The sequence below is a fragment of the Copadichromis virginalis genome, linkage group LG4 (genome assembly GCF_057382275.1).
Source record: "Copadichromis virginalis isolate Kocher_CV1m ecotype Utaka linkage group LG4, C_Virginalis_male_GT1.1, whole genome shotgun sequence".
In the NCBI taxonomy this organism is placed as follows: domain Eukaryota; kingdom Metazoa; phylum Chordata; class Actinopteri; order Cichliformes; family Cichlidae; genus Copadichromis; species Copadichromis virginalis.
The window spans coordinates 7,713,403-7,738,095 of record NC_140621.1 but is presented as its reverse complement, the minus strand read 5'-3'; the positions used below and the strand labels follow the sequence as shown (position 1 = coordinate 7,738,095).

General features: G+C 40.6%; 2 protein-coding genes and 2 long non-coding RNA genes across 5 annotated transcripts; 2 read left to right on the top strand and 2 right to left on the bottom strand.

The window, feature by feature from the left end:
* Window positions 1-5,136: 5,136 nt before the first annotated feature.
* Window positions 5,137-6,923, bottom strand: LOC146710752 (uncharacterized). Its single transcript, XR_014920011.1, has 2 exons — window positions 6,584-6,923; window positions 5,137-5,695 (listed from the first exon to the last, which is right to left on the bottom strand). It is a non-coding gene; the product is annotated as an uncharacterized LOC146710752 (long non-coding RNA).
* A 4,715-nt stretch (window positions 6,924-11,638) lies between these two features.
* LOC146710751 (uncharacterized) lies at window positions 11,639-13,498 on the top strand. Of its 2 annotated transcripts, XR_014920010.1 has the most exons (4): window positions 11,639-12,073; window positions 12,711-12,736; window positions 13,046-13,131; window positions 13,280-13,498. It is a non-coding gene; the product is annotated as an uncharacterized LOC146710751 (long non-coding RNA). The 2 variants fall into 2 exon arrangements; XR_014920009.1 differs by having other exon boundaries at window positions 11,642-12,073; window positions 13,046-13,498.
* A 1,637-nt stretch (window positions 13,499-15,135) lies between these two features.
* LOC146710750 (uncharacterized) lies at window positions 15,136-17,734 on the top strand. The gene is made up of 7 exons (XM_085453355.1): window positions 15,136-15,195; window positions 15,447-15,549; window positions 15,629-15,681; window positions 15,790-15,868; window positions 16,090-16,586; window positions 16,786-16,979; window positions 17,149-17,734. Exons 1-7 carry the CDS (start codon window positions 15,193-15,195, stop codon window positions 17,291-17,293), a joined length of 1,074 nt encoding a protein of 357 aa, XP_085309481.1. The 5' UTR covers window positions 15,136-15,192; the 3' UTR covers window positions 17,294-17,734.
* Window positions 17,735-18,663: 929 nt separating this feature from the next.
* LOC146710749 (uncharacterized) lies at window positions 18,664-23,469 on the bottom strand. Its single transcript, XM_085453354.1, has 6 exons — window positions 23,424-23,469; window positions 21,782-22,691; window positions 21,417-21,513; window positions 20,933-21,043; window positions 20,318-20,484; window positions 18,664-19,985 (listed from the first exon to the last, which is right to left on the bottom strand). The coding sequence occupies exons 2-6, from the start codon at window positions 22,687-22,689 to the stop codon at window positions 18,938-18,940; spliced, it is 2,331 nt and encodes a 776-aa protein (XP_085309480.1). The 5' UTR covers window positions 22,690-22,691; window positions 23,424-23,469; the 3' UTR covers window positions 18,664-18,937.
* Between the last annotated feature and the right edge of the window lie 1,224 nt (window positions 23,470-24,693).

Here is a 24,693-nt window from a genome sequence, read left to right as displayed (position 1 = left end):
ATTGTTGTCACTGCTACATTTCTGTAATGCGTACCAGAAATTATTTCCACTACTAATTAATTACCGTTGAGCTTAAAGGTCCTATTAATAAACTGTTAACGAATGTGTATTTATGAAGACGATTTGTGAGACTGGTAAACTTATGATAGGTACGATGGTCTTTCGTTCTACACAGTGCATTTCAAGGTCCTGTACCCATCCGTCTGTACACTGTACCTGGGCTTGTTGCAGTGACCTGAAGTTACTAAACTTCATGAGAGTATGCACTCACTCCAAGAACCGTATAATTATAAATATGAGCGTGGTGAAAGTTGGGCAGCACGCTAACGTCTTTTGTCCACTCTGTGTGCTCGTAAGGGTCTAACCCTTTCACTCCTTTGATTTTTTCCTCGTATCTTTTCTTTGACTTTTCATCAAGTCTGTCTTTGTACGGACTGGCATTGTTCTCCTTCGTTGTGTACATTACTTTTTCGGGGGACAAAGAACAAGCAAGAAGGTATTGGAACCGGAGAATGAACGTTTTCAGGTGCTGAAAATGCTTGCATTTGATGCGGTACTTGGATTGTTTTGCCACGAGTTCCCGGCACGCAATGCGCGAAAGTCACGTGGTCTGTCAATCTCTATATCGGATTTATATCGGTATCGGCAGATATCCAAATTTATGATATCGGTATCGGACATAAAAAAGTGGTATCGTGCCATCCTCTTCCGGCGCCCCCCGTGTGCGGCAGCCTGTTACAGCAGCTCTGCTCATTCTGAGTTTCTTTCTTTCTTATCTTTTTTCTCGTAATTTTTTTTATAACTAACGTATTAGTAATTAGACTCTGCAACCATGTTCTACCGTTTTGTGCTAGTCCTGGTCGTTTTTCTCAGTTTATTTCTACTTTTTTCACCCGTGTCTGGGGACCCAGAGCAGAGATCCTTTGTTTACAGTAAGGATCAGCTGTTAGCGCTGCGTCCTGCAGCGGTACTGCCGGCGGACAGACCCGACATTCCCAGCGAGCTGAGGAGGAAAAGACGGGGGTGTCGTGCTGGGAAGGAGCGCCGTCGCCCGAGAAGGAGACGTTATCGACCATCTCTTCCTTCTGTAATTATTGGAAACGTAAGATCTTTGTCCAATAAGATGGATGAGCTCATGTCACTAACCTGGTCACAGAGGGAGTACCGGCAATGTAGCATCATGATGCTAACGGAGTCGTGGCTAACATCGCTAACTCCGGACACAAGCGTGACACTACCGGGATTCCAGCTGCTGCGAGCGGACAGGACCAGAGACAGCGGTAACGGTGTGTTCACACCGAACGCGATGGACGCGAATAGAGCGTCAGGTTTACATGTAAAGTCAATGGAAAGGCGCGATGACGCGCGATTGCGGGTCCCGCGAAAATTCGGAAGCAGATTTGCGTCGCGAAAACGCCAAAACGCGTGAAACGCGCGTCAGTGCAGCGCGTCTGGCGCGTTTGACTCGAATAAAACCGTGAGTTTTTGTGTTGCATTTTGTGCATACGCGCGTTTCGCGTCTACCGCTCGAGTTGGAAAAATCCGAACTCCAGCGTCAAATCGCGCCGCGACAACCAATCAGGAGCCTGGTGACGTGGCTGTTACCTAGGTCAAAGGGGCAGATCCAGCCAAAGCCTTTCATACTTCAATGGAGGGGAAGGCTAATCAATGCGGTAGCAAACAACTCGGAGCTGTACAACACCAGCTGCTTTCAGTACCGAGACAGGAATAAAAAGGACCGAGCTTGGAGGAAGATATGTGAAGAGATCGGGCAACCTGGTAAGTTCATTCATTTCTCTTTTGAAAGTTTTCACTGACCCGGGGAAGCCGCACAAAAGCTAGCAAGCCACCGCTATTTTCCCACTGACGTACAAATACCGTTCTGCTTTTATGCATGTTGTCATTTAGGAATATATTTTATTGTTTATTAATAAACAGCACACAGTGGTCCCGCTGTTCATCCGTCACTGCTTTGCTTTTTCGCTGATTTTTTATTGCACAGTACAGCATTGCATTCTGCAGCCTGATTGACAAATCTCCTCCGTGTCGTGTCTCCTGCGCTTGCCAAATTTATCACGTTTGGTTTTGATAACCATCGCGTCCAATAGAAAAAACAGCACAAAAACACCCATAACTATGAGCCTCATTCGGAAATAGACACCTGCACCGTGAGGGAAAAAGGCGCACGAAAGTGGCGGGCAGATGAAGACAAACCGCGGCATAATAATACTTTTAGGTTTTGCAACCTACAAAGGTTTGCACTTTGAGAATCAATTGTGAGAACTGTGACCAATGTTCATGAGTGTGGGGAAAACAGTGTATAAAGTGCGTGACCAGGGGCTAGTTATTCTGAGAACCCCTGCTGCAATAAATGAGGGACCACTGTCTACTCTACGATTATTATATCCAACCTGTTAACATTTAATACTGTATTGATAGAACCAACTGATTCTGCAGCAGAGCATCCCCAGTCCCTGAGCTCCTGCTGCTGCACCCACAGATATGTACAGCAAGCACTGATACCTTTTTAGTCGGTGGGATTCCCTTGTGATCACCTTTACTAAATATCTACAACCAATCTGATTATATCCTGTTATTGGTTTTTTTTTTTTTTTTTTCAATGTTGAAATTAAAATCTAGTAGCAGCCTTCTCATTTCTTTGTGTTTTGTGCTGTTTTACAGGCCCACAGAGGAGGACGGCTCCGAGGCAGATGAGGGACGGGTCCCAGGACGGTCCATCGGCGGTGGAGCTGGCCATCCTGGAGTCCCTGAAGAGTCCACACCAGTCTCCAATGGAGCATTTCCTCCTCAGCCTTGTTCCTGCTCTGGAGAGCAGCTGGTCAATTCAATTCAATTCAATTTTATTTATATAGCGCCAAATCACAACAAAAGTCGCCTCAAGGCGCTTCATAGATACAGAGAAAAACCCAACAATCATATGACCCCCTATGAGCAAGCACTTTGGCGACAGTGGGAAGGAAAAACTCCCTTTTAACAGGAAGAAACCTCCGGCAGAACCAGGCTCAGGGAGGGGCGGCCATCTGCTGCGACCGGTTGGGGTGAGAGAAGGAAGACAGGATAAAGACATGCTGTGGAAGAGAGACAGAGGTTAATAACAGATATGATTCAATGCAGAGAGGTCTGTTAATACATAGTGAGTGAGAAAGGTGACTGGAAAGGAAAAACTCAATGCATCATGGGAATCCCCCGGCAGCCTACATCTATTGCAGCATAACAAAGGGAGGATTCAGGGTCACCTGGTCCAGCCCTAACTATATGCTTTAGAAAAAAGGAAAGTTTTAAGCCTAATCTTAAAAGTAGAGATAGTGTCTGTCTCCCGAATCCAAACTGGAAGCTGGTTCCACAGAAGAGGGGCCTGAAAACTGAAGGCTCTCCCTCCCATTCTACTTTTAAATACTCTAGGAACAACAAGTAGGCCTGCAGAGCGAGAGCGGAGCGCTCTAATAGGGTGATATGGTACTACAAGGTCATTAAGATAAGATGGGGCCTGATTATTTAAGACCTTGTATGTGAGGAGCAGGATTTTGAATTCAATTCTGGATTTAACAGGAAGCCAATGAAGGGAAGCCAAAACAGGAGAAATATGCTCTCTCTTTCTAGTCCCTGTCAGGACTCTTGCTGCAGCATTTTGGATTAGCTGAAGGCTTTTCAGTGAGTTTTTTGGACATCCTGATAATAATGAATTACAGTAGTCCAGCCTGGAAGTAATAAATGCATGAACTAGTTTTTCAGCGTCACTCTGAGACAGGATATTTCTAATTTTAGAGATGTTGCGCAAATGGAAGAAAGCAGTCTTACATATTTGTTTAATATGTGCATTGAAGGACATGTCCTGGTCAAAAATGACTCCAAGGTTCCTCACCGCGTTACTGGAGGCCAAGGTAATGCCATCCAGAGTAAGAATCTGATTAGATACCATATTTCTAAGATTTTCAGGGCCGAGTACAATAACCTCAGTTTTATCTGAATTAAGAAGCAGAAAGTTAGCGGCCATCCAGGTCTTTATGTCTTTAAGACATTCCTGCAGTTTAACTAATTGGTGTGTGTTATCTGGCTTCATGGACAGATAGAGCTGGGTGTCATCTGCATAGCAGTGAAAATGTATGCTATGTCTTCTAATGATACTGCCTAAGGGAAGCATGTATAATGTAAACAGAATTGGTCCTAGCACTGAACCCTGTGGAACTCCATAATTAACCTCAGTGTGTGAAGAGGACTCTCCATTTACATGCACGAATTGGAGTCTATTAGATAGATATGATACAAACCACTGCAGTGCAGTACTTGTAATACCTACAGCATGTTCTAATCGCTCTAATAGGATATTATGATCAACAGTATCGAACGCTGCACTGAGGTCTAGCAGGACAAGCACAGAGATGAGTCCACTGTCAGAGGCCATAAGAAGATCATTTGTAACCTTCACTAAAGCTGTTTCTGTGCTGTGCTGAGCTCTGAAACCTGACTGAAACTCTTCAAATAAACCATTCCTCTGCAGATGATCTGTTAGCTGTTTGACAACTACTCTTTCAAGGATTTTTGATATGAAAGGAAGGTTGGAGATTGGCCTATAATTAGCTAAGACTGCTGGGTCTAGAGATGGCTTTTTGAGTAAAGGTTTAACTACAGCCAGCTTGAAGGCCTGTGGTACATAGCCGATTATTAGAGATAGGTTGATCATATTTAAGATCGAAGAATTAATTAATGGCAGGACTTCTTTGAGCAGTTTTGTAGGAATGGGGTCTAAAAGACACGTTGAGGGTTTGGAGGAAGTAATTATTGAAGTTAACTCAGAAAGATCAATTGGAGAAAAAGAGTCTAACTTAATATCAAAATAACTTAATATTAAAAGTTGTTAATTAAATCGCTAAGCAAATAAGCTACTCAGAAACACCACTGTGTTTGAGCAGGAACAGGAAGTGATACTCTACCACAGAGCGAGCGAACACCAAGTGACAGCGCCACCCCTTTTTATTCCTGTCTCTCTGTAAATTCTTATATTTTATATATTTATGTTTAATGTTTTTCTGTTTGAGACTTTTAATATTATTTCAAATAAATTTTTATAATGACTAATGTCTCAGTTCTACTACACAGCAAATGTTGGCACACAACTTGACACATGTAGAATTTATTTCATATTATACTAATGACAAAATATACTGATACAGTGGGATGCAGAAGTTTGGGCAACCTTGTTAATAGACATTATTTTCCTGTATAAATCGTTGGTTGTTACAATAAAAAATGTCAGTTAAATATCATACAGGAGACACACACAGTGATATTTGAGAAGTGAAAAGAAGTTTACTGGATTTACAAAAAGTGTGCAATAATTATTTAAACAAAATCAAGCAGGTGCATCAATTTGGGCACCACAAAAAAGAAATGAAATAAATATTTAGTGTATATCAATGTGTGTGTCTCCTATATGATATATGGGGTGCCTTTGTCTGGACGTGCTTCCCATCCAGAGCTGCACAGCACAGAGGAAAGTTCCAGCGATCCCTCTGTGATGGACCGCCAGTCTCCAGGTGAAGGCACAGCCATGAAGTCGTCCACTAGACAGTCCCAGATGGACGTCGCTGCCTGGGGGGTGATCTGGCTCACCGTGGACACACCGACTCTGAAACTGAACGCGATGGTCCTGAAGGAGTCCCCGGTGACAAGGAACCTGGACAAAATTGTTCAAAATCAGTATTATGTGTACTGCAGTTACAAAATACATTATTCAAATTCCAAAATACTTTTGTGATGTCAGATTTAAATCACAAAACATGAATCTTACATAAAACATTTTGTAATTATAAGGATAATTACAAAATGTATATTAGATCATATCTAAAACAGTTGTGTTTTGTTTTAACTTTAACATATGATAATTTGATTGGTAGCAACTTTCACAACTACAGTGAGCCAATCACTCATAATTCCTAAACATGTCAATCAGGTAGGAATGAAGTAAGACATTAATAGAAATAAAGAGTTGTGTGTTGACATGTAGCCCTTTCCTTGCTTAAATCATTAATATTTTTGAAAAATTAATCTGTGATAAGACAGCTTATCAAGATAGAACCATGTAACTAGAGATGAACCAAACTGTTCACAGTTTTATCTAACTCTGTTTTAATAAAGGCTGGTGACCCCTGCTATAGAGTCTGACAGCTGCAGGGATTATATACAAACATTCAACTATCCCAGAATTAAACCAGGTCTAAATAAAAAGGAGTGAGTATCACTACAAGGTTAACTCAGTGGTGCTAATGCTACAGTTTGATATCAGCAAACACCGAGCGCATACATTGGTGTGACACCACAGCCATGCTATCATGCAAACACTGATAACAGCATAAATCGAATTAAATCGGGGCTTGATGAGAGCTTCTGAGTATCACTAGAAATATTATAAAGAGTCGTCTCTGTACCACAGTTTGCTTTCAGTAAACACCGACAGCATTCACTGTTAGCATAGCACATCCATGTTAGCAGTGTATAACTGGATGGATTAGCATATTAGCACAGATATCAATAAAGGACTACCGTATTAAATAGTTTTACTAACCTCAGGCAGACGGACAGGCGCTCTGCAGGTGGGATTGAGCGCCTGTAGTTGGTGTCTAGGCGGGCGATGCTGGGACCGACGAGGGAAAGCAGGTCCTCAAACTGGCCAGTGAATGACGGTGATATCGCTGGAATCGGCCGTCATCCAGGCGCAGCTCCTGGAGCAAGTGGTGAAACTCACCAAACTGCTCATGCCTCTGGAGGACCTGATGGACCCAGGTACGGCGAGGATGTCCTTTACGCCGCTACTCTGCTCTCCACAGTACATAGAGAAGGGAGACTCTCTCTTCAAGCGCTAGCTCGATAGCTGCCATCTTGCAAAAATACCGGTCTGGCACAACTCCCTCCCACATTCCTCCCACATTTCCAGTTCACGCGCGTCAAAATATCATATTTTGACGCGCGATGGATTTTTCTTGGACACGCGTTGAGACGCGAATGTACACGCGTCAAATTAGGGGCGTTTGGGGCGTTTTATTCGCGTCCATCGCGTTCGGTGTGAACACACCGTAAGAGGAAAGGAGGGGGACTGGCAGTTTTTGTGAACGACAGATGGTGTAACCCTGGGCACATCACTGTAAAAGAGCAACTCTGCAGCAGAGACATTGAGCTGTTAGCCATTAGCATGCGTCCGTACTACCTGCCCCGGGAGTTCTCGCATGTTATCGCGATAACAGCGTATGTCCCCCCCTCGGCCAATGCGGATGCAGCCTGTGACTCTCTCCACTCTGTGGTCAGCAGACTGCAAACACAATCACCGAGAGCCCTTCTCATAATATCAGGGGACTTCAATCATGCCTCACTGGACTCCACACTGCCCACCTTCACCCAGTATGTGACCTGCCCAACCAGAGTCAATAAAACACTGGACTTACTGTATGCCAATGCAGAAGAGGCATACAGTTCATCACCTCTCCCTCCCCTAGGCAGATCTGATCACAACCTGGTGCACCTTGTCCCTGTGTATGAGCCCTTAGTGCGCAGGGAGCCACCAGCCACCCGCACAGTACAGAGATGGTCGGAGGAGAGCGAGGAGGCTCTTAAGGATTGTTTTGAGTCGACTGTGTGGGAGGTGATTTGTGATGACCACGGAGAGGACATCGACAGCCTGGTGACATGCATTACTGACTATATAAATTTCTGTGTGGATAACACCGTACCTACCAGGACTGTACGGTGTTTCTCCAACAACAAACCTTGGATTACCCCAGAAATTAAAACCGTCCTCAAGCAGAAGAGGAGGGCCTTCAAATCCAGAGACAAAGAGGAGTTGAAAAGGGTGCAGAGAGAGCTGAGGGGACTGATAAGGAATGGGAAGGACAGCTACAGGCAGAAGATGGAGAACCAGCTTCAACAAAACAACGTTGGTGAAGTCTGGAGAGGCCTCAGAACCATCTCGGGCCACAAACAGCAGAACTCTCTGCCTGGGAGGGATGTGAGGTGGGCAAATGAACTGAATCATTTCTTCAACAGATTTGATTCAGCCATGAGGCAGTCTGCAACATCGGCTGCAGACTCACCCACCCCCACTGCTGCTGTTCCACCTCAGACTCTTCACACCTCCTCTATTCACCCTGCTCACTCCCCCCCACCCCCAACTACAGCATCCAATACACACTCAACACAAAGCTCCAGCCTGTCTCTCTCAACCACCCAGGTTAGGAGGGAACTGAGGAGGATTAATGGCAAGAAGGCAGCGGGTCCAGATGGCATCAGCTCGAGGGTCGTCAGGTCCTGCGCGGACCAACTGTGTGGGGTGATGGAGCACCTCTTCAACCTGAGCCTGAGGTTGGGAAGAGTCCCACAGCTCTGGAAAACCTCCTGTGTTGTACCAGTGCCAAAGACTTCACGCCCCAAGGACCTCAACAGCTACAGGCCGGTGGCTCTGACATCCCACCTGATGAAGACCCTGGAGCGGTTGGTCCTGGCTCAGCTTCGGCGCCTAATAAGCTCATCACTGGACCCACTTCAGTTTGCCTACCAGCCTGGCATTGGAGCGGATGATGCCGTCATTCACCTCCTACATCGTTCCCTCGCTCACCTGGAGACCGCTGGAAGCACTGTGAGAATTATGTTCTTTGATTTCTCCAGTGCCTTCAACACTATTCTTCCCTCGGTTCTAAAGGACAAGCTGGTGAACTCTGGAGTGGACCATCACCTCACTACCTGGATTTTGGACTACCTCACCGACCGACCACAGTATGTGAGGACTCAGGGCTGTGTGTCGGACAGGGTCATCTGCAGTACGGGGGCCCCACAGGGAACGGTTCTGGCTCCGTTCCTCTTCACCATCTACACTGCAGACTTCTCCCACAATTCCACCCAGTGCTTCCTGCAGAAGTTCTCTGATGACTCTGCAATAGTCGGCCTCATCACTGATGGGGACGACAAGGAGTACAGAGGTCTGACCCAAGACTTTGTGGACTGGTGCCAGCTGAACTACCTCCAGATCAACGCCAGTAAAACCAAGGAACTGGTGGTAGACTTCCGCAGGCACAAGCATTCTCCACTGCAACCACTGAACATCCAAGGTATGGACATTGAGGCTGTGGACAGCTACAGATACCTTGGTGTTCATCTGAACAATAGACTGGACTGGACTCATAACTCAGACGCCCTCTACAGGAAAGGGCAGAGCAGGCTGTACCTGCTGCGGAGACTCAGGTCATTTGGAGTGGAGGGCCCACTCCTGAAGACCTTCTATGACTCTGTCGTGGCTTCTGCTATCTTTTATGGTGTGGTCTGCTGGGGCGGCAGCATCTCTGCTGGGGACAGGAAGAGACTGAACAGGGTGATCCGAAGGGCCAGCTCTGTTCTAGGATGTCCTCTGGACCCAGTGGAGGTGGTGAGTGACAGGAGAATGGTGGCTAAGCTGTCATCACTGTTGGACAACATCTCCCACCCCATGCAGCAGACTGTGACAGCACTGAGCAGCTCCTTCAGTGGGAGACTGCGGCACCCACGGTGTGGGACGGAGAGATTTCGCAGGTCTTTCCTCCCCACTGCTGTCAGACTCCATAATAAAGACTTTAACTGATCAAACACACACATCCATACATATGCAATAATACTAAGTGCAATAATCCTTTCTGTCATCGTTGTATTTTTACTCAGTTGTATATAGCATTTGTATTTGTATTCTATTTTTATCTTATTGTATATTTATTTTATTTTATTCTACTGTATATAGTATTTTATTTTATTCTATTCTGTACAGTTGTGTACTGTATTTATTCTTATTGTATCCTAATTTTTGCCTCATAACTTTTGCACTGTCCACTTCCTGCTGTGACAAAACAAATTTCCCACGTGTGGGACTAATAAAGGTTATCTTATCTTATCTTATCTCTACATCATAATATCATTGGTAACTTTAAGCACTGCTGTTTCTAGATTCTTGCTTAGAGCTAAAGTTGAGATAAAAAAAAAAAGACACAACTATGGTCACATGGACACATTGCTATTGTTGTTTTATTACTTACTTAATCAATATATAATATTTAACCTTTTTGTGTGGCATCTAAAACCCATAGACTTTTCACTGTGAAGAGATGACGTGACATTTTATAACATATTTTTAAAATTAACAGCACAGTATGTTGAAATGAAAAGACCCAGAAACAGGCAAAAAAAAGAAAATCATTTAACCAGGAGGAGTCTGCTGGTCTTTGCTGGATCGTTGTCTACCACGATTGCTGGATCGTGGTAGACAACAATCAGTGAGACTCAAGCTACAGCTCAAGCTAAGTCAAGTGTCTATTGTGAAAGTTGTAACTCATTCTCGTTTCCTTGCCTACAGACCTCCTGGATAACCTTCCCTGTGTGAATCTTTGTGTCAAGTGTGGAGAAAGGAACTGCGGTCGTGAGTGTGGAGAGTTGGAGAACGAGAGATTTCCCCCCTTTGGATTTCCCTGGAGCCCCGTCCCCCACATTGTTGTATATAGCACTGCCCTGCACTTCCTTTATATACACCTGGTGAACTCTGTAAATAAATTCTTGTGTTCAGCTGATTCTGGAGTCCTGCGCTTGAGTCTCCCACGTTGAACTGTAACAGACCTGAAGAAAAATGCTAACTCTGGATATCATTAATATTAGAGGAAAACTGAAAAACTATCAATTAAAAATTGTCCATCCATCCATTCTATTATATCCATGGATAGTACACTGCTGCAGTGTAATTTGACATTGGATCATTGTTAGCAGTAGATAGCTAAAAAATACATTTATTAAGTGATTAAACCTATAACAGCATTAAATTCAGGAAGGATGAATGGGATGGAAGTATCTGCTGAATCAGTAAGCAAATGCTAAGCTGTTAGAGCATTAGATACTGTTAACTAAAACTAATGGATTCAGATAAACTAATTTTACCTTAGATCCTTAGATTAAGGGTGTATTCTGTGGTGCTTTTACCTCGATATTACATATTATCAGGGTTTTAGTGTAGAAAAAATACATAAACAAAAGCAAAAATATTTTGAGATACCAATATATTTAATAGCTTTCTTATTTATTTATTTATTGTGATTATACAGTTTGTACTATGACATTTTCTTTCAGCTCTTTCAAAATCTTGTCAGGCGTTATCACTCAAAAGTTTAATAGTCATAAAAGTATAGGCATAATATGTTATGTACACTCAAAAAAGTGAAATTGAATGGTTATTGCATTTACAAGTCTCTAACAAAATCCGAGGTTTCCAAGGTGAACTTAATTAAATCATTAGTGTTGGTCAAGTTACTTGAAAAAAGTAATCAGTAACTAATTACTGATTACTTCCCCCAAAAAGTAATCCCGTTACTTTACTGATTACTTATTTTCAAAAGTAATTAATTACTTAGTTACTTAGTTACTTTTTAAAAACACGATTTACAACCTGAAGAGGTGATAAAGCGATAGCTCTTTCAGCCCAATTCTACTTTTTCTACATAATCCATCATACAAAATGTAATCAAATGGAAAAGTCTCTTTATTTTTTACTTGTTTTATCAGTTTTAATCTTTTAACTTTATGCATCAAGCAAAAATTTAATTATATGCAACATTCTCTGACTTGAATAAATTAGTTTAACATTTAAACCTATTTTCTGCACATTCCAGCACATAAAATAAAATATTTTTTGTGTTTACACTCACTCTTTCAAATAGATGCAAGTAAAACACAGCAGAAAATAAATAAAGTCAAAGACTCAGCGGTCCTGTTGCTCTATTTTCACCTGTAAAGCAGGACTGGGGGTAGGCGGACGATCTGATTTCCTCGTGTCAGCATTGTTCCCACATCATCATAATTAATGTTGTTCCAGGTTCAACATTGCAAGTGACCAATCACCTTCTTGTGACGTCATTCCTTTGCGACTTCGAAATACCCGCCTTCGATTATTTCGAAATACAAGTGAAGAAGCGAAAAACCGCCGCCTGTCCGCCGAATTTGAAGTCAATTCGCCTGTCCGCCGAATTTGAAGTCAATTTAGGATACTTTCCTTTAATAAACGGTAAGCATTATACATATGTTCCTCACTTGGCTTGCTGTTTGTTTGCTAGCGATAGGCTACTTGACGACAGCATTAGCTAACCAGTGTTCTCTAGACCAGCGTTCCCCAACTTTTTGGGTGTTTTGTGGCCCGGGGGTTGGGTCAGGCAAAATTGCAGTAGCTTCCCTGATCATTTTACAAACATAAGTGAAGAGAATCTGGACTAAAAGGCCTAGACTTATGGTTGTGTGCTGAATCTATGAATCAAACTATCACCTGGAAACATAATTAACTGGTCCATAGCTGTGAAACTGGACATGAGTTCTTGATTCTATGGAGATTAACAGTAATCCAGAAATTTACAAATTTGTCCTGGTACATCGCGTAAATGTTGTCCCAGGGACATCGCGTAAATGTTGTCCCTGGGACATTGTGTAAATGTTGTCCCTGGGACATCATGTAGAAGTTGCCCTGGGACATCGTGTAGATGTTGTCCCTGGGACATCGTGTAAATGTTGTCTCTGGGACATCGTGTAGATGTTGTCCCTGGGACATCGTGTGATAGCTTGTAAATAATGGAATGAAAATTATTGATTGTTATTAACTTGTGAAAAAGAAGTGTAACAAATCCACATGTTATGTTCTTACACCCTTACAGAAACTGTGACTCCTTCACAATGTCAGGTAAATGTCAACTCGTGTTGAATAATCAACCAATCAAGCCTTTTATTATCACATGCAATGTTACACGTACAACTGCAATGAAAATTTCACCCCCTTCTGACCATACATATATTGCTTAAACATCACATTGGGAAGACAGGTCGGAAACAGTTAGGAAGGTCAGAAAACAATTTAATTAATAGATGAGGGGAGAGGAGGAGAAAAAAGAACTACAACCAGACAAAGCTCCTAGAAGACTGAAATGGATGATGGTTGCAGCATGCAAAAAGAAAATGATATCTGTTGACTACAGCATATGCTTTCTCACAGATTACCTTGTGGGAGTAGCTGGACCAAACTCTATTGGTATTTAAAGTTTGAAATCCCTGTTTGACCAGACTAACATTTCAGATGAGGTACCTCTTGACATAAAAATCCTTTTATGTTGTCATAAAACTAATGTTAAATTCTGCTTTAAATACACTTTATTGTACAATTTACTTAATGAATCGTATTCCTTAGTTCTGTTTTTATTTATATGTATTTATTTATTTGTTTTATAAGGTAATAGATGGCCTAATCTATTTGCAGTGTGAGGTATGTTGAAAAGCTTGTTTGATCATAATGACATAGCATGTTTACGTTTTTTGTAATGTATTTGAAAACATAGGTGTATTTATGTTATTTTTATAGAATTTCCCTCACATTTATCCAATACCAAGCCAAATCACTGGAAAAATTTTGGATGGGTCCACAAGAGCACAAAGTGCATACTTTTTGAAGGTATGACTTGGACTGTGGTAACTATGTTCTTATCACAAAGGGTTTATAAGTTGCCACTATAAACAAACAGCATTTTCCAAAATTGAAGCCTTGTCAGAAGAACCTGAAAAATACCTTTCTGAAACCTTTTCTGTGTAAAGACTTGTTCAAAAGCAATGCACACAGATTAAAACATTTCTGTCTTGGCCAACTGATAATGTCATGGTCGCTGTGTGGCAGGCAGGATGAGGACCCAAAATGCAAACTCACGGACTCAGGGGATAAACTCAAAATGCAGCTTTATTGCTGACAGGTGACAAACGAAAGCAGTGATACCAAAGCAATACAAAACTAAACTACACTGGGAAAAGCTAATTGTAACATATACCAGAAGACACGGGGAGAACCACACACAGCATGAGGGAGAATGCGAACGCCGAACAGAGGGAGACGCAGACAGAAATACACAGAGGGTTAACGAGGAAAGTGGGAACACACGGGGAACACAGCTGACACAGATAACCATAACGAGACAGGGCGGGGTGAACATAACACTGACGGGAGACGGGCAGAGTCAAACAGGAAATACAGAGGTTCAGACAGGAGGAGAGAGAGCACGGGGAAAACACAGACATAACGGGCTGGGGAAACATGGAATAAAACATAAGGAGAGACGAGGGCTCACAGATACACAGAGGGGCACACGGGGTAAAAGCCACGAAGGGAAAACACTTAGGGAACAACACAACAGGGCAACTCAGGAAACATGGCCTAAATAGGGAACAAAATACAAACATGCAAGAAAACTAAGAATACTGGGCCAACATGGCCCAGGACCATGACAGATAAAGAACACCAAAAATTGAGTGGTGCGTGTTGAGTCTGTGGTCTTGATTTGTTTTGTACACACTATAGAAATTAATTAATGTAAACCAAAAATGACACTTTCTATATGTTTGTGTATCTGCAGAATTAATTACAAGTCTCACCTGACAAGCTTTTGCAGTTTTGCAGTGTCATTCTTGACAGAAAAACATACTTGTCACATTATTTTTATTTCCAGAAAAACATCTTTCAGATGTATGAGAAATTGATTGGAGCCTGTCTGGAAAACGGCAGCCACTGGACCTTGTTTGTAAGTTGCACAGATTTTGCACTCTCTCTAGTGCATGATACTTTTCAGTGTCCCTCATTAGGAAAGCTCAAGGCCCAAGCCTACCATATCCATCTTTTTACAAAACAGTTTTGTGACATACCCAAGAGGACCATAGTCTATATGAATTCATTTGGCGAGTCGGAGGTCAGAAAAAGTGCGGTGTTGAAAAACTGGAGGTAATTAATTAACATATTTAACATAACATATTTAATTTAATTGAAATCATTACCGAACGTGGTTATTGATTTCTCTATATGCTTTTTATTTGTAATAACTGCGATCTCTCAGCTCATTTGCTTCAGCAAGAGGCTGCGCTGGAGAGTGGACCTTGTAATGTTTGCATGCCTCAAACATTAATGATCACACCCTCGGTAATTCTCAGTTCCATTCTTTTATTCTCAGGCTTGCAGCGATAACACAGTCTGCAGCGCTAACTTGTTCATTTTTTTCGTTTCCTGTTCGACCTTTCAAAATAAAACATCTGTAAACATCACAGACCTTGTCACATGTGAGCCACCCACATCAACAGGATGGGAACTCATGTGGAGTGCATGTCATAATGGTACTGAAAACTATAGCTTTAACCTATATAAGTAATGTTTACATTTTTGCCTATTCAGTTTTTAAAGCCTTAGAGGCAGGATGGTAAAATCTCAATTTTTTTTGTAGATTGAACCATTTCAGCAGTAATGCTTTGCTTTGGTTGCTCTGTTTTTTTTTTTTTCTTGGGGGGGGGGTTAAAAACAAACAAACATTTCTTTGTTAATCTAATTCTTTTTGTTCTTTTTTTTTTTTTTCTTCGTCAATTATTAGTTTGCCCAATCTCTCATTGACGGTAAAACACAAGTGGAGGAGTACAACACTGAAATCACAAAGCTCAGGTCCCGACTTTGCCACTACTTATTTTCCTCAATAGGTAAAGATAAAATTAGCTGCCTTCTTTTTCTCTAACATTGGAAAATGTAACTTGTACTGAAACAAATTATATTTTGCAGATCGAACTAGGAAGTGCAGTCAGTGCTGGTGTGTGATTGCAGCCAAAGACCGGGTACACTATGACATGTCCTTAGCCATATAGATTGTTTATTTAATGGACTTTGTTCATTTGTTTTTTGTTTGTTTATTTCTTCTTCTTTTTTTTTTTTTTTATTCACAGGTGCAGTGCCAGAAATGTGGTGCATACAAGCACATGCGTTGTTCAAAGTCTGTTTGTGGCATCTGTATCTTCTGTGAGAGTAAGTCACAATATAACTAAACAATGTCCAAAAATGTTTAAAGTGAAATTTTTTTTCGTAATTTTGCCTTTGCACACCAGGACTGTATAATTAAAGTGGACGTTTCAAGATCCAGTTTTTACACAAAACTATTTTAGACATAACTGTGTCGTATTGTGGGGATTTCTCTTCACAATTAAATTGATATAGTGCTGTTTATATCATTCTTCTTTATGTAACAGCACAGTGCAGCACAGCAGAGGGAAAGGAGTTGTGCAGCATAGTGGGTGGCTATACAGGAGGAGCAATAGAAGTAGCCAGTGAAGAATGTCATCAGGGAAAGCATCAGGCAGCGAATGACAAAGGAAAAGTTCCTAAGGGAGAGAATATCTGCAGCAAATCGACAAGTAACAGTGAGATAGGAAGACTGACAGTCAGAGATGAAGGTACACAGACTGAAAGAGATGAAGGTACACAGACTGAAGACAACGAAAAAGAAGCAGAAGTATACGGCACAAGTTTGAGTACAGATAATGCTGCTGCTGATGATGTTGACAGGATCGATGCAGATACAGAATTCCAAACTGATTCAGAAGGAACTAGTACAGTTTACAGAGTGCATGGTCGCTTATCTGTACCAAGCTCAAAAAAGAAAACCTACACAATAACAGAAGACGAGATCAAGCGCAGAATCAACGCAGAGAACATGTCAGTTCATGTTTTCAGAGGTTTGATTGGGGTAGGTATACATTTCGTGATTTTGATGTCACCTGAAATAAATCCGGGTTACTCGTATCAATGAAGTGACAATGTGGCTGGAAATTGTGCATTTGCTGCAACATATACACAATTACACCATGTAAACAAAAGCATTTAACTTTGTGCGCGTGTGTGTGTCTCTCTCTGCTCTTTTGGTGTTTGCACTTTTTCTTTTTTAGGGCCGTAAAGCCAAACTGCCCGCAATGATTCTTGACAGGCCTAAGAAGGCCAAAACTAAAGTAACAGTGTTTAGTGTTCTGAGTGAAGAGGAGGCTGGGGAGCTAGCCCTCGGGTTTGCCGGAAGATTGGCCTGCGATGTCACAACAGACATGGTCTGTAAAGGCATCGACCATTCAAGTGCTGATATGACAAAGTAAGTTAGTAAAACAATATGAAAGTTGTATCTTTTTTGGTATTATTTGTCATTTCCCCGTATTTGTAATTTCCCACGTGTGGGACTAATAAAGGTTATCTTATCTTATCTTATCTTATCTTATTTGGGTTATTGGTGTAACATTGTTAATCTTACTTTCTAATAACAGACAGACTCTTCTCAAAATCCAACACAATCTTAAACATGAACTGACTGATTCCTCAACCTTCAGTTTGCTGACACACACCTTTGGCCCCGCTGCACTGGATTCTGTCATTTCATTCCTGTGTGAAAAACTTGATCTTGTCTCTTAAATAATGAAACCTTTTGTGACTTTTGTTTGTTCTGTAAATCAGAATCTTGAAAATTGTTCATTGTTGTTCTAAGTTTGTGTTAACTATTTGGCAAAAATGATTGGTTCCTAATCCAAACAGCATAATGACTGTTCTAACACATATCTTAAAAATGCTACAAAGAAAGAAAATTATCACATATGTTTCAATATGAATGTAATTGTGTCACACTCGGTTTGTAGTAGCTTTCCTGTTTTATTTTGAGTTTTGGTATGTTTACACTGTTATTTTTATTTCCCGTGTGTTCGTCTTCCCTTATTAGTTTTACTGTATTTAATTAGTCTGATTTAATAACTTATAATTATTTACTTTCCAGTGTGTATATATGCTCCTCGTTTGGATTATTGTTTGTTTGAGTTCTGCCTGTCTTTTCTATTAAAGATTTGGACTTTTGGACTATTAGTGGACCTCGTAGGTTTTTATTCTGTTCAATTGGTAATTGACTGGGTTTAATTTAGTGGCCTGGAAAACAGGCCGGAGGGGTCTGGTCATTTTAACCCCCTAAGACCCGAAATCTTCCATGGCATGCATTTTTAATTTCTCTTTGATATTTGGGCCGATTGGAACCCGATGAATGTAAAAAGAAAGAAAGTGTTAGAGCTATTTATACCTATGTAAACTTTTATACACTGGTTTTTACCTGTCTTGTTTCAGAAAGGTTTAAAAGGGTAATGTCCACAGTTTATTTGTTTATTTATTTGTTTGAATTCAACATATTTTATTAAAGTAATTGAGCTTGAACACAGAAAAAACTGAATCAAATAATCATAAAATCAAATCACTTGCACTATACTGAAGTCTAATCTACTCTGAGCTAATGCCGGTTTCCAACACTAATGATCGGGTGAAGGAGAGAGATGAGGGTGTGCACGGCCACTGGTGCTCTTATCCCTGTTCTTTGTGATACAATCCAACAGGAAAGCAGTCAAACCCTTGGACATTAGCCAAGTTAACGTTCACAAATATATACACACAGAGGAATTCTGAGCCCCAATGTCAGCATTAGCACAAACATGCCACTTCATACCAAATCTCAGTGTGAGGTCAGGTGTTAGTCTCATTCCATTATTCTGGCTATATTTTCTTACTCATTACTATTAAACTTATACTTAAGACTAACTATTAACAAAATCACACCCCAATAACTCTGTTATTACACTTTGTATTTAATCATAAAAAGGCTGGATGTTGAAACCTTTTACTTCTATTTTGTATGAGCCAGGATTCTCAACAGCTGATACTCTATGTCCAAAAAGTGACAGGTATCGTTTTATGGAGCAAAAAACTTAAGAGCGCATATTTTATAAATAATACCAACAATTACAAATGCAGACCTTTAATAGTAATAAGTAATCCTTTATTTATAATGCATAGCAATATAAAAATAGTAACATATGAAAATATTACAATGGGCACAGATGAATTTGTATCAAAAACAGCAACCAAGCCAAAGTAATGAATAACACACATAAATAACAACTGCTTGAGAGACCAAACAATTTCTTTTCATCTGTTCCTTGGCAGAAAGTTAAGACAGCTATTCAGCTTTAGGTTTCAATAAACAGAAGTAATGGATGCAGTCCCTTTGAAATGTCACACAAAAGTCTACTTGTGCATATACTTAGCTTTAACTCTTCTCTTTTTTGTTTTGTATTCCAAAAGGTTTTCATTTTCTCCAGAGGATGTCTCTCTTTCAGTGGTTATCGACTGTTCACATTCATTTTCACAGACTGTTGGAATGTCGATGCTGGCCGAACGTTTCTTGCTAGAATACAATGGCCTAATTTTGCGTGCATTATCTGTCGTCTTTATTTCGTACTGGCATATACTTTTGCCTACTTGTTTTGTTTTTAAGACATTTGTATGCAGTTCATCTATCATTGCAGTAATACCCTCTGGAATGAATGCCCACTGTTTAACTGTGTCTAAAACAGCATTTAGTTTTCCAACTGCATCTTCTGTGCATTTTTTGTCTGTGCTTTCAACTACAGGAGTGTCATTCAAAGTTGATAGAGGACTTTTCAGAGAGTTTTTCATTTGTTTAAAATGGCTACAAGCCACCTTCAGGCAAGCACATGTGTTATAGTGAGAGAACGTACAACAAGTGCACTGAAGTGTTTCAGCCGATGCAAAAAAACACAGATTTCCAAACAAACTTGGCATTTTTATCACTTTCAAGTCCTCACAGTGTACAAAGTAATGCCTTTCTTTCACTGCAATTCTTGCCAAGGTAGAAATGTCTGTTTCCATGTTTGGATAGATGTCATTGTCAGCCTCTGCTAATTTTGCAAGTAACACTAGATGCTTGCAAAGAAGTCCTCGTAAGCCATATGTACAGTTGCAGTAGGACTCAACAGGGCAGACATCATACACCATGTCTTCTCTTGACTCAGATGGGACTTGATATGCATTAACTCCATGGCTGTTCTTGACTGTAATTTTAAGAGCCCAACCACTTTCCATCAGTCTTGAAGCAGAGTCTGAAACTTGAGACAAGGTGTCAGCAAACCTGTTTTTCATGCGGCCCACATCTTGCAGGGTTTTTATGACTGAGAAGTAGTCGTCGGCCTTCCCTAGGAGCACTTCAATCAGATCATCCAGACGCCTATTCTTGTAGCCAGATAAAAACTGGTATTTCAGGCGGTGGAAAAATCTGAAAAACAGTTATTTGAAATGATTAGTAACTGTAATTGAAGGAATTTAAAGTTTTAATCAAGACTGTATTATTTTTTTAAAAATTGGAATACCTATTGCACACGTCTTTTATAAAGGAATGCTCTGTGCCGGTTTAGCTGATTTAGGCAAATCCACCTACTCTGTTTTTTGTTGTGATAACATAAAAAACGCTGCTAGAATTTAAAGGATTTGCCTAAAACCTGTTCTGGCAATGACATGACGAACCTACTCAGTTTAGCCTCTTGGATTAAAGCATAATATCTTTTTTTCAGCAATACAATTGAATGAGGTCAAAATAATAAATCATACCTTTCAATCACATTGTTTGTTTCAGAACGAGCGTGACTGAAGCGACGGCCGTAGTCACACCACATGTGGCCAATGCCTTCCCAGTGCTTCTGAAAATACTGGCACACCAAAGGGTATTGCTTAAATGTCTGGCAGAACTCTGCTGATGTGGCTTTAAAGTCGTCCTCCTAAGAGAATTGGATGCAACAGAATATATTTCAATCCATTTAACAGACCTATTGAAATCTTTAATATTATGTATTGAAGCCCTTTTCCTTTTATTGAATAACATTAAGAATTTTAAGTTATTAATAATATGTCGTGTTTTTGTATTAAGAAGCAATTATTTCTTCCCTTACAATGGCTAAGGAGGAACACTAAACCTATAAGCATATTTGGTTTCAGCATCTGTCTGTGAAAGAATCCCACTCACAAGTTCTACTGCACAGTGGGTGACACAATGATGTTCTGCACAGCTTAAGTACTTGTTTTGATAAGCAAGATAAGAAGCCAGTTTTAGAAATTGTTTCAAAAATCTATTTTGTATCTCTCTGTAACTTTTTTTAGCAACTGAAAGTTATTATGCTCTTAGTGTAATCAAGAAATCAAAATGTGAAATAGACAAATTACACTTACAGATGTGCAAGCTTTCAGCTTACAAAAGAAAGAAATGATTTCATTTCTCTTTTGGGTGTTAGAAAGCCCATGGACCCCGGACTCTGATTTTGAAAGCCATCGATTAACAGCCTGTGAATGTAAGAGAAAAAAAGTTAATCTGGAGAGAGAGACAGAGGAGCAGCTGTACAAAAAGCATAAAAGAAAGCTGACGTCCAAAAATAACTTTGTCACTCACTGGACAAGAGGACCTGTGCATTACAGAAATCAACCAGGCAAACATATTTTTAAATGTCAAAAAGAGCTTTGGGAAGCAGCCACCAGAAGATGAGTGCACTGTGGTCTTAAATGGATGGACATAGTCACTCAACATTTTATCCCTTTATATTCATTAACCTGAGTAGGTGAATATCACAATGAGGCAAATCATAACAACAGGACCCTGTTGTAAAAATGTGTTTCAGGTGCATCTTAGACAACGTGAAAAGAAAACAATGTGGTTTACCTGCAAGACATGGTACCAGCATAGAAGGATAGCTGACTCTGGAAAAACCTTCTGCAAAGCATTTATTTCCGCAAAGTCTTTGTCAACCATAAATGCTCTACAGAAAAAAAGAAAACACTAAATGAGATTAAACAGTATGAAAATGTTTTTGCTATCTCAAAGCACCACTTCAATGCCAAATTAAACATTTCAACTCACAAGTAGATATATAAAATACTGCATATAGCCTATAGGAATAACTTTAACAACTGGAAAGGAAAGTTTTTTGCAGCCCATGCTGCAGCTATAGCATTAGATTCTGGCACGTTATAACTTTTTTGAAAAGGAATTATTTCAAAATTAATAGCTGTCAATGTATTATTTACCTCGGGGAAGTTGGGAAATGCTCACAAACTATTCCAAGAACAGTTTCCAGGGTTTTCTGACTTTCGTTGCTGACAATAGCATAGGCCACAGGGACTCCATGCCCATGATCATCTCTTACAACAAGTGTGAATAAGGGAAATGAATACTGGTTAACGCAGTGCGTGGTGTCAACAAATACTAACTGTTTTGCATAGTTCTCCATGTTTGATTTCATTACAGGTGTCTGCAAAACAATCATTAGTTCTTGGTCAGATGTGTATGGTTGATAGAAGAGAACATGTTCTTGATGTTTTCCATTAAGTAAGGTATGTACACTTTGACTGTCTCCACAGTTAAAGTGCTTCTTCCTCATCATGCAGGTTCTAACACTGTCAATGTCACGTGGTGTGACAAAATGCTCTCTGTTGTGAAGATCTCTGTGTCCATGTTCTTTGGCCCATTTATGACATTCGGTTAGTATGATGGCTGGCTTAGTTCCAAGGGAAAGCAGTTCCTCAATCTTCCTCCTCAAATCACTGGAAATATTGTTGAAATGTGCGTCTTTTGGGTCCGAAGGATCATGCCCATCATGCTTATCATATGTACGCTGCACGATGACTGTGTGGTCTTTCCAACATTTGAGTACTTTAAATGAAACATAGGCCTTACAGCCCACTGCTCTGTAGCTGTTTCGACTTTTCTTCCCAGCTCTGATGCAGTTGAATTTGTAATAGTCTCTTTTCCTGTCTTTACCTGAGGCAACATTTAAACATTTATAATGTCCATGAAGGGTTAATGAGTTCAATTTTTCTAACACAACACTGAATGGGTCCTCCTGGCATTGTGACACATGCACACAAAGTTGTGTGTCTTTTCCAGTTCTTTTTTTTTCGTCATTCAGAACACTTCTTCTAATTATGTCGTCCATTTCTGGTGGAAAAATAACGAAGGTTTAATTAGTCAATATTCATTTATTCATTTTAACTTGTTTTGGGGGTTTTTGCAATACAATGTAAATATTAAATATAATATTAAAAAAAATATATATATAAAATAATATAAAACAAACAGGGGCTAAAAGAAGCTAAACTTTCATATGGTATGTCTCTGGCAACTTTAACATGATGTCCCAGGGACAACATCTACACGATGTCCCAGGGCAACTTCTACATGATGTTCCAGGGACAACATTTACGCGATGTCCCAGGGACAACATTTACGCGATGTCCCAGGGACAACATTTACGCGATGTCTCAGGGACAACATTTACGCGATGTCCCAGGGACAACATCTACGCGATGTCCCTGGGACAAATTTGTAAATTTCTGGATTACTGTTAATCTCCATAGAATCAAGAACTCATGTCCAGTTTCACAGCTATGGACCAGTTAATTATGTTTCCAGGTGATAGTTTGATTCATAGATTCAGCACACAACCATAAGTCTAGGCCTTTTAGTCCAGATTCTCTTCACTTATGTTTGTAAAATGATCAGGGAAGCTACTGCAATTTTGCCTGACCCAACCCCCGGGCCACGAAACACCCAAAAAGTTGGGGAACGCTGGTCTAGAGAACACTGGTTAGCTAATGCTGTCGTCAAGTAGCCTATCGCTAGCAAACAAACAGCAAGCCAAGTGTTTGTTTGGCTTGCTAATAAGCTTACCGTTTATTAAAGGAAAGTATCCTAAATTGACTTCAAATTCGGCGGACAGGCGATTTGACTTCAAATTCGGCGGACAGGCGGCGGTTTCTCGCTTCTTCACTTGTATTTCGAAATACTCGAAGGCGGGTATTTCGAAGTCGCAAAGGAATGACGTCACAAGAAGGTGATTGGTCACTTGCAATGTTGAACCTGGAACAACATTAATTATGATGATGTGGGAACAATGCTGACACGAGGAAATCAGATCGTCCGGGGGTAGGCGGAGGTTTACCCTGGTGCAGGTGTGCCGCGGTCAGTTGAAGAATCCGCGACTTTCTCTGTGAGTTTCCCATTACGTCGTTGCGCACTCGGTGCTTGCTTGGAAGTTTAGGGGGTTTTTTTCGCTGTAAAAAGAAGTTTTTTTTCCCACGCACGATGAACGCTAATGTTTTTGTCACTTTTTATGGAATCAAACTCAAAGTAAGGTCAGTACGTCCACACTTTAAACGCTGCACGCTCATACTCTCTCCCACAATCGATATGTGATCCATTGTTGATCTGCACACAGCTGTTGTCACTAACGGCGCACTCGCTTACGTCACTGTCATGAGACATTCTCGCAAAAAAATCACGGTTTTAGTAACGCAGTAACACAGCGTTCCAACGGGAAGGTAACGGTAATCTAATTACCGATTTTGCAATAGTAATCCCTTACTTTACTCGTTACTTGAAAAAAGTAATCAGATTACAGTAACGCATTACAAGTAACGCGTTACTGCCCATCTCTGTAAATCATATATGATCTGCATGAAATTTACCAACTTAGCACCTCTTAAATTTATTCTTGTTGATATGACATGATAAAATCTAACGATAGTGGTTAGTTGCCTTAAAGACTCGCGATATCACAAGATCACGGGTGATTTTAAGCACAGGAGGCAGGAAACCACATGGTTTTGTTAAGAAAGTGTTGGGGGCTTGTTGGGAAAGAGGGAAGGTTTTTAAAAATAGTTTTGGGTGGGTTGGAGATGATAGTTCAAGAACTTTTAAAGTGTCTGACAAAGTCTTTAATCAGACAGTGTTGTGGCCTTTACGTCCCATATGGACATTGAAGTGTCTTGTCGTGGACAGCTCTTTAACGGACACTGGAAAGCGGAAAGTGACCACAGATATTTGTCAAAAATTCTATAACAGATTGGACAGCAAATACAGTGACTTTTTACAGGTGTATACAGATGGGTCAAAAGATCCTAAGACAGAAGCAACTGGTGTAGCAATGGTAATTCCGGTG

Bases quoted from the DNA above. Each gene is read 5' to 3' on its own strand.
- LOC146710750 (XM_085453355.1), top strand. The intron at 15,682-15,789 runs GTACACTATGAC...TTTTATTCACAG, and splicing joins TGATTGCAGCCAAAGACCGG to GTGCAGTGCCAGAAATGTGG. The intron at 15,869-16,089 runs GTAAGTCACAAT...TTTATGTAACAG, and splicing joins CATCTGTATCTTCTGTGAGA to CACAGTGCAGCACAGCAGAG.
- LOC146710749 (XM_085453354.1), bottom strand. From the start codon at position 22,689: ATGGACGACATAATTAGAAGAAGTGTTCTGAATGACGAAAAAAAAAGA. The intron at 21,514-21,781 runs GTAAATAATACA...TTTTTTCTGTAG, and splicing joins CATTTCCCAACTTCCCCGAG to AGCATTTATGGTTGACAAAG. The intron at 20,485-20,932 runs GTAAGTGTAATT...CAATTCTCTTAG, and splicing joins AGCTGAAAGCTTGCACATCT to GAGGACGACTTTAAAGCCAC.